We start from the raw sequence: 17,694 nt of genomic DNA, 5'->3' as shown, positions 1-17,694 counted from the left end.
TGACCGTCGGCGTTGTATGAGCTACAGTACAGTACCGTTATCTAGCTAGATAACGTTATGTCCTAACTAGGCACAACTAGGTTTGGATTATTTCCCTGAACTATATTCTTTCCCATATATTGTATATCGTTTCCATAAAGCCAACATGGCTTTACACTCATTAACGTAAGTTTCCAATCTAGAGCAGTTCTCACTTTTGTGATAATTAACTAGTTAACGTTAACTAACTAACTAACTAACAAAGGACGGTGACCTGTCCAGACGAGATGTTACAACGAACTGAATCGTCAATGGAGGCCTTCCTCTTTATATAGCCTGCTACAGCATGCAATACTATTAACTCACAAGGGGGCATAACGTTACATGTACAATACTATTCCATTTTGGAAACGTTACATGTACAATACTTTCCCATTTTGGAAACGTTACATGTCCGCCCCCCTGTGGAGGGAAATTAATATCTTAGATGGTAGCTGCAGATGGGATTCAAAGGATGGTATTAATACAGTGTCTCGACTACCTCCTTTGTATAAATGCCCTTCAGAATCCAAACACAGTATTGCCACGCAGCAAAATGTTGCGTATAATCTTTCAAGTCAACCTGATAAAATATTGAACGATTTGTGTACAAAGATATCTTGAAATGTGATATTAGGCCTGTATGGCAGTACTGTTACTGTATGGCAGTACTGTATTGGCTAATGCTTTCTCCAATATGTTCTTCTATTTTACATTCAATTATATGTCGATGCCATTTATCTTTAAATATTTATTGAATATATATACATATATATTTAAATGCTTGTAAGACTATTCTTTGACACATTTTCTCTTCCTTTGAAATTCTTATAGGACAGAACATGAACACAATGCAATTTGGATCAAGAAGAAGGTACAGATATGTTGTTGCATATCTGTACCTGCATTTGAAGTGTACATTTAACCTACATAGCAGTCAATACAAACTGAAATCTATTAGCATACAAATGTGTGCAAGTGATCTTTTCAGATCTTCTCAGAAATGAACCAAGTCCAGGGAACGGATATGAGAGTGAAATCCCGCTGACCTATGATGGGGGGAAACATCCCCATGGGACTTGGGGCTCTGCTAAGACTGTATTTGTATTTTCCCTTAAATTTCCCAAAAATTTCAGAAAAACACTTCTGTTGTTAAATTACTGTGTTCTGGGGAGAAGAGAAGTTGGGGTGAAGTTACCAGGGCCGGTCATAAAGATGACAAACTTCCTAACAAAACTAAGTGGATATGATATACACATTAAAGCTGAAAAATCTGCATTTAGCATCAAGTCTACAATAATGTTAGTTTACCTATGATTCATTTTTAATGTATGTTGGTTTATTGTACATAATTTTTATTTTTTTGAAATGTCATGAAAAGCACTATACAAAGTAAATGTGTTTGGTCATTTTATTTGTAAATATTAATTCACCTTTGTGGTGCCACTAAATAAACAATGAATTATTTAAATCAATATGGTCAATATTGTTATTATTAAAATATGTTTTTGTAATGGAGGGTGGACAGGGAGTTTAAAAAAAATTAACCACAAAAGGTTCTTAGTGGAACCATGATAAGGGGTTCTTCAAATAACTTTTAGGGGTTCCCCCAGTTTCAATTTGAATAAGCCCTACAGGACACTCCAGGAACCTATACCTTTTAGTGTGTATATTGATCAAAGTCACCTTGTCCGAGAGACATTTACACAGCCCAATTTGGGATGACTATTTTGGGGCGAAATAGCGGCCACAACAGACAGACCTGATATCGCCAATAATTCGACGTCCTTGGTCGTTACGTGCTGAGTGGTTATGACCAAAGTTATTCTATTTAGCTACACTTAGTACATTTTTACACGTCAATAAATGTTTGATGCAACATAGCCCATTTTCAAAGGGAGTCGTTGGTTTTTAGGGGCAGTTGCTTTTTAGCTTTTTGTATGAAAGTATTTTCTCAACTGCGATACCAACTCCAGTCAGCAGATGGCGATGTGCGTCTTTCAGGTGATTCTGCCACTGACGTATAATCTTGCGCACGGAACGCTTCTTCAATATCAACAGCTAGTCAGCCACCTTGGTTCACTAACTTTATGGAAAAAGGTTCATTCAAAAAATATAGTGTAACCAATGTGAAGTGGCTAGCTAGTTAGCGGGGTGCGCGCTAACAGTGTTTCAATCGGTGACGTCACTCGCTCTGAGACCTTGAAGCTGCTCTCCAAAGGTCGCGGCTTTTGTGGAGCGATGGGTAACGATGCCTCGAGGGTGGCTGTTGTCGATGTGTGCAGTGGGTCTATGGTTCGAGCCCAGGTAGGGGTGAGGAGAGGGACAGAAGCTATGCTGTTACAATAGCAACTCCTCTCATACTGGGAACGAGCAAAAACAAAACTAATCTCCAATACGGAAAAACATGCAGTCAAAATAAACTGTGATCCATGGCAACTCACTGGCTAAACACAAAACTTTTTGACTGCCCACCCTTGAGACAATCAGCAACCAAGTTGTCCTTAGCACGGACATGTTTGATATCAAGAGGAAACTCCTGCAATATCCGTAGTAACTTTCAACCTCACTGCGGAGCTTCTCTCTCTTATCAGGGTTCCCTCGATAGGCATGTTGTTGGATCGGGGCCCAGTCCCCAATGTCATGCTCTAGTACATTTGGGTTGGCACATCTGAGAATGAACCCTGATATTCTAAAAGCAGGGCAACAATGTCAATATAAATTCTACCAAAAATGTGTCATTTGGTTGCATAAATAATTATCATTACTAAATGTTACATGAAATGTAAATATGGAATATTTGATTGCATAGTGTTATTTTCAACTGCTTTTCAATTACATTTTGCTAGGTGGGATAGCCCAATGTCAAAACACAGTTTTAACGTGTCCAAATCAATAACCAATATGCAGAATCAGTTTGGGATAAATTGAAAACCTAGCACATGTTATGTTTATTTACACACAAACATCTGCCACAATAATCATATTACTTGTATTTTTTAAACAAGCATCTTATAAACTGCACAAGCACCAAAAACACTTGTTTTGACAAGTAGCAATATATCAATTAGGGTTGAAATCAGGTTGTACGTACTGTTGAAACTAACACAACTAAAAAAACACATGGAAATGGGAGATATATTTTACCTCACTGGTTAGAGGACAACCTGCAGAAGACAGTCAGATACATTTTGGAGTGATGCATTTACAGTGCCTTGCGAAAGTATTCGGCCCCCTTGAACTTTGCGACCTTTTGCCACATTTCAGGCTTCAAACATAAAGATATAAAACTGTATTTTTTTTGTGAAGAATCAACAACAAGTGGGACACAATCATGAAGTGGAACGACATTTATTGGATATTTCAAACTTTTTTAACAAATCAAAAACTGAAAAATTGGGCGTGCAAAATTATTCAGCCCCCTTAAGTTAATACTTTGTAGCGCCACCTTTTGCTGCGATTACAGCTGTAAGTCGCTTGGGGTATGTCTCTATCAGTTTTGCACATTGAGAGACATTTTTTCCCATTCCTCCTTGCAAAACAGCTCGAGCTCAGTGAGGTTGGATGGAGAGCATTTGTGAACAGCAGTTTTCAGTTCTTTCCACAGATTCTCGATTGGATTCAGGTCTGGACTTTGACTTGGCCATTCTAACACCTAGATATGTTTATTTTTGAACCATTCCATTGTAGATTTTGCTTTATGTTTTGGATCATTGTCTTGTTGGAAGACAAATCTCCGTCCCAGTCTCAGGTCTTTTGCAGACTCCATCAGGTTTTCTTCCAGAATGGTCCTGTAATTGGCTCCATCCATCTTCCCACCATCTTCCCTGTCCCTGCTGAAGAAAAGCAGGCCCAAACCATGATGCTGCCACCCCCATGTTTGACAGTGGGGATGGTGTGTGTTCAGCTGTGTTGCTTTTACGCCAAACATAACGTTTTGCATTGTTGCCAAAAAGTTCAATTTTGGTTTCATCTGACCAGAGCACCTTCTTCCACATGTTTGGTGTGTCTTCCAGGTGGCTTGTGGCAAACTTTAAACGACACTTTTTATGGATATCTTTAAGAAATGGCTTTCTTCTTGCCACTCTTCCATAAAGGCCAGATTTGTGCAATATACGACTGATTGTTGTCCTATGGACAGAGTCTCCCACCTCAGCTGTAGATCTCTGCAGTTCATCCAGAGTGATCATGGGCCTCTTGGCTGCATCTCTGATCAGTCTTCTCCTTGTATGAGCTGAAAGTTTAGAGGGACGGCCAGGTCTTGGTAGATTTGCAGTGGTCTGATACTCCTTCCATTTCAATATTATCGCTTGCACAGTGCTCCTTGGGATGTTTAAAGCTTGGGAAATCTTTTTGTATCCAAATCCGGCTTTAAACTTCTTCACAACAGTATCTCGGACCTGCCTGGTGTGTTCCTTGTTCTTCATGATGCTCTCTGCGCTTTTAACGGACCTCTGAGACTATCACAGTGCAGGTGCATTTATACGGAGACTTGATTACACACAGGTGGATTGTATTTATCATCATTAGTAATTTAGGTCAACATTGGATCATTCAGAGATCCTCACTGAACTTCTGGAGAGAGTTTGCTGCACTGAAAGTAAAGGGGCTGAATAATTTTGCACGCCCAATTTTTCAGTTTTTGATTTGTTAAAAAAGTTTGAAATATCCAATAAATGTCGTTCCACTTCATGATTGTGTCCCACTTGTTGTTGATTCTTCACAAAAAAAATACAGTTTTATATCTTTATGTTTGAAGCCTGAAATGTGGCAAAAGGTCGCAAAGTTCAAGGGGGCTGAATACTTTCGCAAGGCACTGTAAATGTAGGGGTCGCTAAACAAAGGAATGCAACACTTATTTGTCATAACTCATCGCAAAAATCATTTGTGCGAGAGGAGGGAGATGAGGTTGCACATCCTGTTAAAACTAACAGCTCAAAACCCACACGTAATCTGTGAATAATATGTACATCACTGGTTAGAGGAGAATTTGTAAAAAACAGATTGCTACATTTTGATTCAAGACATCTTTTTTTTTGTTAGTCACTTTTTGTCAAATCACATAAATAGTAACTAATTCAACTCAGAGCCTGGATTTTCCCGTGAGGCTAATATCCCTATCAAGTTGAAATCAATAGAACAGGGGGCAAATGATTACGGATCGACATTATGACATTAAAATACTCCTAGTACAATGTTTAAACATTCTACATTGTGACATTAATTCATTGATATCATGAAACAACTACTTCATGTATGTATTTTCTGATGTTTGATCAGAGGTATTTTATCAGATTATCTCTGGTAACACTGACCACAGCTGGGGATTTCTCTCCTGTATGTGTTATATGGTGTGTAGTCCGCTTGCTAGACGTAGTAAAACTCTTCCCACATTGAGCACAGCTATAAGATTTCTCTCCTGTGTGTGTTCTATGGTGTGATATCAGGCTAGTTGACTGAGTCAAACTCTTCCCACATTGAATACAGCTAAAAGATTTCTGTCCTGTGTGGATTGTCTGATGAATTTTAATGCCTGATGATCAGGTGAATCTCTTCCCACAATCAGAGCAGTGGTGAGTTCTCTTCCCTGTGGGTCTCTGCTGGTCTTTCTTGAGGTGTTCTGTTGTGGAGAGACTCTTCTCTGCCTCGTCAGCATCATGATGTTGTTGAAGCTCCCCCGAGGATCTACGATAGTCACGTCTCTCTCCTGCATGAACAACAAAGTCAGACAGATGTTTAAAGGCCCACAACAGCAGAAATCCACTGTAAAAGTTCAAATGAGCAAGAGAAGTCATATTTTTGCCAGACGACTTTTGGTCTCCAATATAGGACAATTTCGGTGTTTACTAAAATTGCGGCTCGAGGGCGATGCACACTCAATTTGGTTGTAGAAACTCCTCCCTGCTAATGAGAAAAACGCTAGTTATGGATGTAGTATATCTGCCTGGAGCAAAAATGGTGAGCAAAGATTTTAGTTTTTCGCAATGTATTCTGAATGTGAATGGGGGTAAACTCAGGGGAGTAATCTCCATTTCCAGGTTGTTTATGAGTGCATTTCACACTACTTTGGATTATAATTGTAAGGCTCGTTTGAATGTCCTGCTTAATATGATGTTTGTGCTATTGTCACAAATCAACTGCTTTATACTTTTAAAAAAACACTTCAACCAGTAAAATGCTCTTTGGCTAGCTTATCCATCAGCATGACAATGAGGGTTTGTACACTAAGTGTTTGCCAAATTGGCACAAAACTTCACCTAACAACAACATATACCTACTGTAGGACCCATAACTTCACCTAACATAGACCTACTGTAGCATATAGAAGTAGGACTTATCTACCTGGCCGGAGCGCAAATAGGCCTAGAAATGTGCCTATTTGGGGATGTCTGATAGTATTGCTGATTGTCTTAACGCACCACCACTAATGAGTTGTGGAGCTTCTCAAAGCAAAATTCTCTTAACCTCAAACAGCATGTATACAATGTCTAATCAAAATCAATTGCAAATGAGAATAGTTCTTTAAAGTATTTGAAAAACATTTCCAGCTCCTGCCCTTTTGATAACCACTCAGCACGAAAGGGAAAAATGTAATGCGCTGATCCATTGGAAATGTCATAAAATACCTGATTACTTCTTATCCCTTTCACAAATAGCCAACAACTGTGTCGGTCCCAAACTCACTGGCGCGGGAAACCGAGAGCCCAGAATTATTTTAAACAATGTTTCAAGTTTGTTGTAGACAGGCCATGTGATTTACAGTATATTTATTTGCAATGTTTTTATTTGTAGGATATTTTTTACATAGTTAGCAATAAAAGTTAGTATAAATTAATAGTATAAATTTCATTTAGATTTAGATAGAATGTAGATTAATCACAGACAATGATTTTGAGATACTTTATCAATGGAATTGAACTGTTCCATGAAAATTAGAATATTAAAATCATAACTGGCATGCAGATCAGTATAAATGGTAAGATGCTTGTGTAGCCTATTACCAGCAACGTCAGAATTTATGAAGGCCAGCAGGACGAGGTGGTTCAGGAAGAGTTCTCTCTTCTGGTTGGGCATATTGATGTAATGGCATGAAAATACATTGGCAGAATATTATATGGTGACTTATCAACAGCCCTAATAACTTGACACCCACAGGAAATCTTCACTGGCCATTCTAGAATATACAATATAGCCTAGAAACCTGGTTAAACTACCATTATGACATCATGGATGAATTCTAGAATATACTATATATCCTAGAAACCTGGTTAAACTATCATTATGACCTCATGCATGGCCAGTCCTTGTATTCATAGTGTAGTGAATTCAGGGGGTAGCCCTGAGCTGAAGTCAAACTTGGGTCCAGCGACTGTCAAGCCAACACCTTACAACTGTTACGCCAAGATGTCTGAACTTCTTAACGAGGTCGCTAGGTGTTGGGTTACGGTTTCTACAATAGCTTTCTCTATGAATTTGAGAGTGGTTACACTTCTCCTTCCCCCATCCCTCAGCTGTTTACCAAACCAAGCCTCTGGGCAGCAATTTTGCTGCTGTTTAAAAAACCCACACAACCCAGCAATCTGCAGTTGAAACAATAACAAATGTGTCATTCCACCACCGTTTTGGTAATAAGATGATTATGGGGTTGGAGAAATGTAACTACAGACAGACATACCTATGGTTGCAAGGACTGACCATCCATGATATCAACATTATAGTTTTAACCATGTTGAGGCTATACATTGTTGATTTACAATGTTTCTAAACATTAGAGTAAAAAAAGCTTATTTTGGGTTCTGATGGGTTACAACAGTTGAACTAAGCTCATGAGGCATGTGTTATATTCTTCAAGAATCAATGGCTATAAATAAATAATTTAAAAGTCACAATATGGATGTAGCAATTGCAGATTTCCGCTTTAACACCAAATATCAGCTCAACAACTGCAGAGTTTGTGCCTCTGTTTTTAAGACAGTACTTACTAGTGTTAATCAGAGAACAGTTTCTCAAAACCATCTTACGGTTAAATTCATCGTTAGAACCATTGGATGCCTTAAGATGCGTTTGGGAAACCGGGACCAGGTATCCAGTTTCCTCCTCTTCTTCCTCCTCCTCCTCCTTTTTCGATGTAACAGTCATCTCTCCCTCCTCCTCTTCCACTCCATAAACTGCATCCTCCTCTCTTTTTACTGTAACATCCTCCTCCTCTTTCACTCTGAACGCGTCTTCCTCTTCTTTCACAGTAACGGCCTCGCCCTCTACTTCTTGTTTCAGTGTGATATCCTCCTCTTCTTGGGCAGAAGAGTAGCTTAGTGATCGCATGGTCTGGGATGTTAGCTGGCTAGGCTAATGCTAACTTAACCAGCCCGCTAGCTGACTAATAACAACACCGTAAATATGAAATTAAATCGGATAACTAACTCGACGACAGAAGTGGGTTTAAAACACAGTGGCTAATATACACTAAAGCGTCTAAAGAGCTATATTGGTTCGGCTATTTTGTCTAGCAAGCGACCGAGGTGACTGACTTAACTCTTGCTGCTGTTAAAAGAAGCGTTCCGTCCACTAGATAATACGTCACACCAGCAGCAATGCTTTAAAGTCGCAGACCTCCATCTGCTGGAGTGGGTAACGCAGTTGAGTAAAATGTATATTTTATCTTCAGACAACAAGTTAAAGTGTAGGTGAGCATTTTACTCACCAGTGTAACAATACAGTGTGGTTAAAGACTTAGTAAGCTAGTTGTAGTCACGCTATGGTTACCTATAAGTACAAACAGTTATGTTTTTGCGTTATTACATATTTATTAACTTATTTCGGGAAATCTTCCAAACTACCCACAATGCACTATTTCCCAAGGTCATATGGATGATCTACTCTGTGCTACTAAGTTTGTATGCCAGTATTCTGCCCTTGAGTTGCGTTCCCATACAAAACTAGACAGATAGCTAACAACTAAGTCTTCAATAAAACTCCCAAGAGAACATGATCTTGGATTGACTGCCTCACCACAGATCTCTGTACACTTTGAGGTGACAGATAGAAGAGCATCGTCACCTTGCTCCCCGCCATGCTCTGTCTCTGCTGTAGCGGTGTCTGTATTTGAAGGGGCTGGGCCTGGATGCAGAGCAGCAAGATGTCTGTCACTGTCGCACTCAGAGCACTTGATTGAAACCTTACAGTCTTTAGCTCTGTGCTGAGTTGACCCACAACATCGGAAACAAATGCCATTGTCTTTGAGATATGATTTGCGCTCATCTAGAGTTTTGTATCTAAACCCACAACACTTTATAAGAGGTTCCTGATGAATCTCGAGAAGAACAAGAATGGTGGGAATGCTTCCCGATAGTCCTTCTTATATTTGGATCCCTGTGCTATCCATTTTTCTTGTAAACTGAATGGAAGTTTCTCTACAATAGGGTTTACCCCCCGAGATGTGTCCAGATAAGCGAGGCCTGGAAGGTACCCTTCTACTTTAGCGCACTCCAGTTCGAGAAGAATGTCACCTAGTTCTCTTTGTTTGTGATTGTCTTTGTTAGCCAGTTTTGGAAAATCATCAATTTTCTTCAACAGTGCATTCTCGATCACTTCGGGTGTACCATAGCACTCTTCTAGTCGTTGCCAGACCATGTTAAGTCCTGCTGTGGCGTTGAAAATATGGACAGATCTAATTCTGTTTGCTTGCTCAGACGACTCTGCCCCTAGCCACTTGGTAATTAGATCTAACTCTTCCCTGGCTGATAAATTCAAGTCTCTGGTCGCATTGAGAAAGGATGCTTTCCATGCCCAATAATTTTCAGGGCGATCATCAAACTTCAGGAGTCCGGAACTCACCATCTCACGTCGTAGGAGGTACTTGATGAGGTCTGGTGCCACTTGTGACTCAGGGAAGTTTTGTGTGTGTGACTGGAAGTGGGCTTGCTTTCCATTTTCACCATGCTGCTGTTCATTTATTTTGAACGGAGAGTCTCTGCTCATGTTCTGTTGTTTGCTACTTTCTTGATTATGGCATGTAGCTGGGTCAACACTAACCTCTTGTTTCTCCACTTCAAATGGAAGTTCAGCAAAGTAGGGCCTAGCATGTTGTTGCACATACTCACATGTACGTTGGACTGGACTTAAGGGCTGTGTGCCTGTGTCTAGTTCTTTGCGAAGCTCTCTGCGTTCTGATCCTACAGCTTCTTCAAAGGCTGCAGCTTCAGCCAATGCAGCAGCAGCTGCTCTCTCAACTTGGAGAACATATAAAGTTGCCTCGAGGTCAGCTTTTTGCTTCATAACAGAAGCTTCTTTCTCAGCATAGGGGACTTGGCGCGTGCTTTGACGGCTGCAGAACTCGCCGTTGAGGATCTGCTTGACTGTTTTGATGACCTTGATCTTGTAGATTGAGACTTGGTCCCAATGTGCTGAAGAGGCTCTTCCATCTCTCTCTGTTGAACACCTGGCTCTGGTTGTTGCATCGTAGACTGCTGGTCTTCCCTAGGATAAGAGGCTTTGTTGGCTGATGAATGTAGAAACATAACCACCGTGTGCAGTTATTCTTGTGCTTGAGCCCGCTGTGATGATGTTTTTTCACTATTCTGCCCTTGAGTTGCGTTCCCATGCAAAACTAGACAGATAGCTAACAACTAAGTCTTCAATAAAACTCCCAAGGCGTGACTTTTCTTGAATGAATATATTGAAAACGTTTATGTTGTGAAACTGCAAAATACAGAAAAGAATATACTTTAGTATTCAATTCACACCGACATACTGTAGCTGTACATTAAACATTTGAAGTTGCATAAATACAAAGCACGTGCTAAGGTACCATGCATCTGGCATGATGCCAAACCATATAGCTAATTGTTACTCATATGGTAATTGGCTCCTTTCATTACTCTAATAATGTACAACCATCTATGTAGAATAACAAAGCATATTACACTAGAAACAGTAACAAACTACAGTATTGTATATTTTACAATTCGTTTGCATGACGCACGAGCAAAGTAATACAGCTAACGAGATAATGAAAGGCATTGCAATTTGTGAGTAAATGCAACCAACATTGATATGTAAGCAACTCTATCAATAACAAGATTACCATCATTAACTAAATGCTTGAATCGAACTTGCAAACAAATATTTTCCAAGGCTGAAGCGTGACAAGAAATAACTACATTGAATGACCTGCACCGTAGCGTTGTTTGTAGCTGCTTCTATGCGTGCAGAACAAATTCTCTACTTCCTGTTTGCGTAGTCTTTCTAAGTACCAGAAAGCTCCACTAGGGGGCAAATAACACCGTTGAACACAATGGAAATCCAATTTAACCATTGTAATAAAATAATCTGTTACCTTCTAACAGGATGGCAGTACAGCCAGTGTAACGGTGTAATGAAGCTACATGTTTTAAATATATTTAACCTTTATTTAACTAGGCATGTCAGTTAAGAACAAATTCTTATTTACGTTGACGGCCTGCCCCGGACAAACCCTAACCCAGACGATGCTGGGCCAATTGTGCGCTGCCCTATGGGACTCCTAATCACGGCCTGTTGTGAAACAGCCTGGATTTGAACCAGGGTCTGTAGTGACGCCTCTAGCTTCCTCAACAATGGAGTAGCTTCCCCTGTTTTTCATCAACAATGGAGTAGCTTCCCCTGCTTTCATCAACAATGGAGTAGCTTCCCCTGCTTTCATCAACAATGGAGTAGCTTCCCCTGCTTTCATCAACAATGGAGTAGCTTCCCCTGCTTTCCTCAACAATGGAGTAGCTTCCCCTGCTTTCATCAACAATGGAGTAGCTTCCCCTGCTTTCATCAACAATGGAGTAGCTTCCCCTGCTTTCATCAACAATGGAGTAGCTTCCCCTGCTTTCATCAACAATGGAGTAGCTTCCCCTGCTTTCCTCAACAATGGAGTAGCTTCCCCTGCTTTCATCAACAATGGAGTAGCTTCCCCTGCTTTCATCAACAATGGAGTAGCTTCCCCTGCTTTCATCAACATTGGAGTAGCTTCCCCTGCTTTCATCAACAATGGAGTAGCTTCCCCTGCTTTCATCATAGCATAAATCCATGTGATTTGGTTACTTTCAGTCACATGTTCATACGGGAAAGGCGTGTCTGATGTCTGCAGGTCAATGCAACTGAGAAATATGATCCTTGTAATTATTCTATGTATTCTATGTGAATTTCAGCAGTGGTAATGATTGTGAAATATTTTGTTCATTTCATGAGAGCAACATGATAATTAATGATTTCCGGACACAACTCATGTTATTCTGGTTGAACAGTGAGAGATTAGTTGATTAAGGAGTAAGGATTTTTTGTGAATGGTTAGGAAATAATATGTCATGTTTTACTCGTACCTCAGCCAGCATTGTGAATGGTTAGGAAATAATATGTCATGTTTTACTCGTACCTCAGCCAGCATTGTGAACGGTTAGGAAATAATATGTCATGTTTTACTCGTACCTCAGCCAGCATTGTGAACGGTTAGGAAATAATATGTCATGTTTTACTCGTACCTCAGCCAGCATTGGGAATGGTGTCATTGAGGCGGTGACATACTAGACCATGGTAGTAAATCGAATACTTAGGTGTTTTTAGTCATGCATGAAAGGTCTGGGGTGGTTCTGTGGTTATAAGTTACAGACCTTGGAATACATTTCTGGCCCTGCGGGCAGGGTCTGAATCAAACACAATGTCCACCTGGTACACTGACAGGGTCTGAATCAAACCCAATGTCCACCTGGTACACTGGCAGGGTCTGAATCAAACACAATGTCCACCTGGTACACTGACAGGGTCTGAATCAAACCCAATGTCCACCTGGCGGCACACTGGCAGGGTTTGAATCAAAATGGTTTTCTAATGATAAACTTCGATTAGCTAACACAATGTGCCATTGGAACACAGGAGTGATGGTTGCTGATAATGGGCCTCTGTACACCTATGTAGATATTCCATTTAAAAAATCTGCCGTTTCCAGCTACAATAGTCATTTACAACATAAACAATGCCAACACGGAATTTCTGATCAATCTGATGTTATTTTTAACGGACAAAAAAATGTGATTTTCTTTAAAAAACAAGGACATTTCTAAGTGACTCCAAACTTATGTACGGTAGTGTACATCTATCTACATGATGTATTGTTACACCATGTAGGAGCAGTATAGACCTAGTCTGTTCATTATATACATCTACATTATGTATTGTTACACCATGTAGGAGCAGTATGGACCTAGTCTGTTCATTATATACATCTACATGATGTATTGTTACTTATTTAGATTTAGGTTGACTTAATGAAACTGCCTTAAATGTGCGGTAGTAAACCTTTTTTATTCGCACTAATCAATCAACACATTCAGGTCTTTGTATGTCTCAACATAATAGTATTATTTAATTAAATCCATTTAAAATAATCTTTGTCTGAAAATAAAATATGATCCTCAACTGCGTTTCCCCTCCAGTCAGCAGACGGAGATGTGCGTCTTTCAGGCGACGCTGCCAGCGTGACGTATAATCTAGTGGACGGTTCTTCAGAAACAGCTCGTCAACCACCTCGGTAGCTGTCTAGCCAACATAGCCGAAAGATTCAAGCTATTTATACGCTTTTGGTGTATATTAGCTACCGTGTTTTAGACACACTTCTGTCGTATCTACGTGTGAACCTATTTAATTTAATATTACGTTATTTTGTATTAGTCAGCTATAGTATCTATCTGGTTAAGTTAGCACTAGCCTAGTCGCTAATGATAATAGCTAGCTAGCTAACATCCCCGAACATGAGCTCCCTAAACATCTCCCCTCCTGTTAAAGAAGAGGAGGTCTGCTGGACGGAGAAAGAAGCTCTGGGGCTGAACATTGTTGTGAAAGAGGAGGAGGATGTCACAGTAAAACAAGAAGTAGAGGGTGAGGCTGTTACAGTGAAAGAAGAGAACGACGTTTCAGTGAAAGAAGAGGAAGACGCGTTCAGAGTGAAAGATGAGGAGAATGTTACTGTGAAAGAAGAGGAGGATGCAGTTTTTGGAGTGAAGATGGAAGGGGAGATTACTGTCACATTGAAAGATGAAGAGGTGGAGATAGGAGATCCGATTAACACCAGTAAGTACCGCCTTAAATTGGTTTTCTACTTTGGATATCTGGAGTTGGCTCGTCAATACCTCTTCAACGGAGGGCCCTGGGATGATATGTCTAGAATCAGACGACGTAGAGAGCAAGCTACTCCTTGTTTTCTCTGTTCCGTTTCCAAAAAGTGACTTAACATATATATATTTGAGAAGGGTCTATCTGCTGACCGCAGACTGGGGGGTATGGCATGTAGTGATTTTAATGTAGTGATATTTTACTACACACCGTGCCCCCCAATAGTGGCATGTGAGAGTTGGGTTGGCTACACCAACAATTATGGATATACTGACAAGATGTCTCTTCCCTCACAAGTGGAGTCGTTTTCCACAAAGCGGCACGGTGGGTTGTCTAGCTCCCGCGTATCCACCAATCCAAAGAAATGATAGATCTTATTATTATTATTATCTATTGTTTATCATCTATGAGGGTTGTTGACGTCAACCGCCTGTATTCAATGGAGAGAGATGCTAAACTATGAGCATGAATATGCATAGCGATCTGGAGACAACTCCAATAGTGTTTTTATCAAAGTTGTCGGTATTTCACGTGTCCTGTCCACAAAACAACCGAAGAATTACCAAACTTCTGTTTGATCAAGTATACCTCACGTAGCAAATAAGCCATTAATTTTGTTGTTGACCAAATTCGACACTAGCCCACTGGCATGACCTAGAGAGATAAAACCACTTGGATGCAACCTACTGTAACCTAATGCCATCCCCTAGAGTTATAACTTACTGAACCTACTGCCATGACCTAGAGAGATAAAACCTACTGTCATCTACTGGCATGGCCTAGAGCGATACAACCTACTGTCATCTACTGGCATGGCCTAGAGCGATACAACCTACCCTAACCTACTGGCTTGACCTAGAAAGATACAACCTACTGTTGGCTACTGGCATGACCTAGAGAGATACAACCTACTGTAGGCTACTGGCATGACCTGGAGAGATACAACCTACTGTAACCGATAGATACAACCTACTGTAACCGACCTAGAGAGAGAGATACAACCTACTGTAATCTACTGCCTTGACCTAGAGTGATGCAACCTACTGTTGCCTACTGGCATGACCTAGAGAGAGAGAACCACTTGGATACAACCTACTGTAACCTACTGCCATGACCTAGAGAGATACAACCTACTGTAGCCTACTGGCATGACCTAGAGAGATACAACCTACTGTAGCCTACTGTAGGCTACTGGCATGACCTAGAGAGATACAACCTACTGTAGGCTACTGGCATGACCTGGAGAGATACAACCTACTGTAACCTACTGGCATGAACTAGAGAGATTTAAACTACTGTAGCCTACTGGCATGACCTAGAGAGATACAACCACTTGGATACAACCTACTGTTGCCTACTGGCATGACCTAGATAGAGAGAACCACTTGGATACAACCTACTGTAACCTACTGTAGGCTACTGGCATGACCTGGAGAGATACAACCTACTGTAACCTTCTGGCATAACCTAGAGAGAGGAAAAACCTACCTTAGCCTACTGGCATGACCTAGAGAGTTACAACCTACTGTAGCCTACTGGCATGAACTAGAGAGATTTAAACTACTGTAACCTACTGGCATGGCCTAGAGAGTTACAACCTACTGTAGCCTACTGGCATGACCTAGAGAGATACAACCTACTGTAGCCTACTGGCATGACCTAGAGCGATACAGCCTAATGTAGCCTACTGGCATGACCTAGAGAGTTGCAACCTACCTACTGGCATGAACTAGAGAGATACAACTTACTGTAACCTACTGGCATGACCTAGAGAGATACAACCACTTGGATACAACCTACTGTTGCCTACTGGCATGACCTAGAGAGAGAAAACCACTTGGATACAACCTCCTGTAATCTACTGGCATGACCTGGAGAGATACAACCTACTGTAGTCTACTGGCATGACCTAGAGAGATACAACCTACTGTAGCCCACTGGCATGACCAAGAGAGTTAGAACCTACTGTATCCTACTGGCATGACCTAGAGAGATACAACCTACTGTAGCCTACTGGCATGATCTAGAGCGATACAGCCTACTGTAGCCTACTGGTATGACCTAGTGTGTTACAACCTACTGTAACCTACTGGCATGACCTAGAGAAATTTAAACTCCTGAGCCTACTGGCATGACCTAGAGAGATACAACCACTTGGATACAACCTACTGTTGCCTACTTGCATGACTTAGAGAGAGAGAACCACTTGGATACAACCTACTGTAACCTACTGCCATGACCTAGAGAGATGCAACCTACTGTTGCCTACTGGCATGCCCTAGAGAGAGAGAACCACTTGGATACAACCTACTGTAACCTACTGCCATGACCTAGAGAGTTACAACCTACTGTAACCTACTGTAGGCTACTGGCATGACCTAGAGAGATACAACCTACCGTAGGCTACTGGCATGACCTGGAGAGATACAACCTACTGTAACCTACTGCCATGACCTAGAGAGATGCAACCTACTGTAGCCTACTGGCATGACCTAGAGAGATACAACCTACTGTAACCTACTGGCATGACCTAGAGAGATTTAAACTACTGTAACCTACTGGCATGACCTAGAGAGATACAACCACTTGGATACAACCTACTGTTGCCTACTGGCATGACCTAGATAGAGATAACCACTTGGATACAACCTACTGTAACCTACTGTAGGCTACTGGCATGACCTGGAGAGATACAACCTACTGTAGCCTACTGGCATGACCTAGAGCGATACAGCCTACTGTAGCCTAATTGGCATGACCTAGAGAGTTGCAACCTACTGTAACCTACTGGCATGAACTAGAGAGAGAACTTACTGTAACCTACTGGCATGACCTAGAGAGAGGAAAAACCTACCTTAGCCTACTGGCATGACCTAGAGAGATACAACCTACTGTAGCCTACTGGCATGACCTAGAGCGATACAGCCTACTGTAGCCTACTGGCATGACCTAGAGAGTTGCAACCTACTGTAACCTACTGGCATGAACTAGAGAGATACAACAACTTGGATACAACCTACTGTTGCCTACTGGCATGACCTAGAGAGATACAACCTACCTTATGCTACTGGCATGACCTAGAGAGATACAACCTACTGCCTAGATAGTTACAACCTACTGTTGGCAACTGACATGACCTAGAGAGATACAACCTACTGTAACCTACTGGCATGACCTAGAGAGATACAACCTCCTGTAACCTTCTGGCATAACCTAGAGAGAGGAAAAACCTACCTTAGCCTACTGGCATGACCTAGAGAGTTACAACCTACTGTAACCTACTGGCATGGCCTAGAGAGTTACAACCTACTGTAACCTACTGGCATGAACTAGAGAGATACAACAACTTGGATACAACCTACTGTTGCCTACTGGCATGACCTAGAGAGATACAACCTACCTTATGCTACTGGCATGACCTAGAGAGATACAACCTACCTTATGCTACTGGCATGACCTAGAGAGATACAACCTACTGCCTAGATAGTTACAACCTACTGTTGGCAACTGACATGACCTAGAGAGATACAACCTACTGTAACC

General features: G+C 41.0%; 2 protein-coding genes across 2 annotated transcripts in view; one reads left to right on the top strand and one right to left on the bottom strand.

The window, feature by feature from the left end:
* Window positions 1-4,724: 4,724 nt before the first annotated feature.
* LOC139364510 (zinc finger protein 34-like) lies at window positions 4,725-8,544 on the bottom strand. The gene is made up of 2 exons (XM_071101299.1): window positions 8,001-8,544; window positions 4,725-5,725 (listed from the first exon to the last, which is right to left on the bottom strand). Exons 1-2 carry the CDS (start codon window positions 8,338-8,340, stop codon window positions 5,559-5,561), a joined length of 507 nt encoding a protein of 168 aa, XP_070957400.1. The 5' UTR covers window positions 8,341-8,544; the 3' UTR covers window positions 4,725-5,558.
* Window positions 8,545-13,737: 5,193 nt separating this feature from the next.
* Window positions 13,738-17,694, top strand: part of LOC139364474 (zinc finger protein 180-like) — a 55,122-nt gene continuing 51,165 nt past the window's right edge. The window contains exon 1 of the mRNA XM_071101259.1: window positions 13,738-14,109. Coding sequence (XP_070957360.1) covers window positions 13,791-14,109 — 319 coding nt within the window. The 5' untranslated portion in view covers window positions 13,738-13,790. The remainder of the gene's footprint in view (window positions 14,110-17,694) is intronic.

This window comes from Oncorhynchus clarkii, chromosome 13, assembly GCF_045791955.1.
Source record: "Oncorhynchus clarkii lewisi isolate Uvic-CL-2024 chromosome 13, UVic_Ocla_1.0, whole genome shotgun sequence".
Lineage (NCBI taxonomy): Eukaryota > Metazoa > Chordata > Actinopteri > Salmoniformes > Salmonidae > Oncorhynchus > Oncorhynchus clarkii.
The sequence above is the reverse complement of the archived record's forward strand: the minus strand, read 5'-3'. Positions and strand labels throughout refer to the sequence as shown.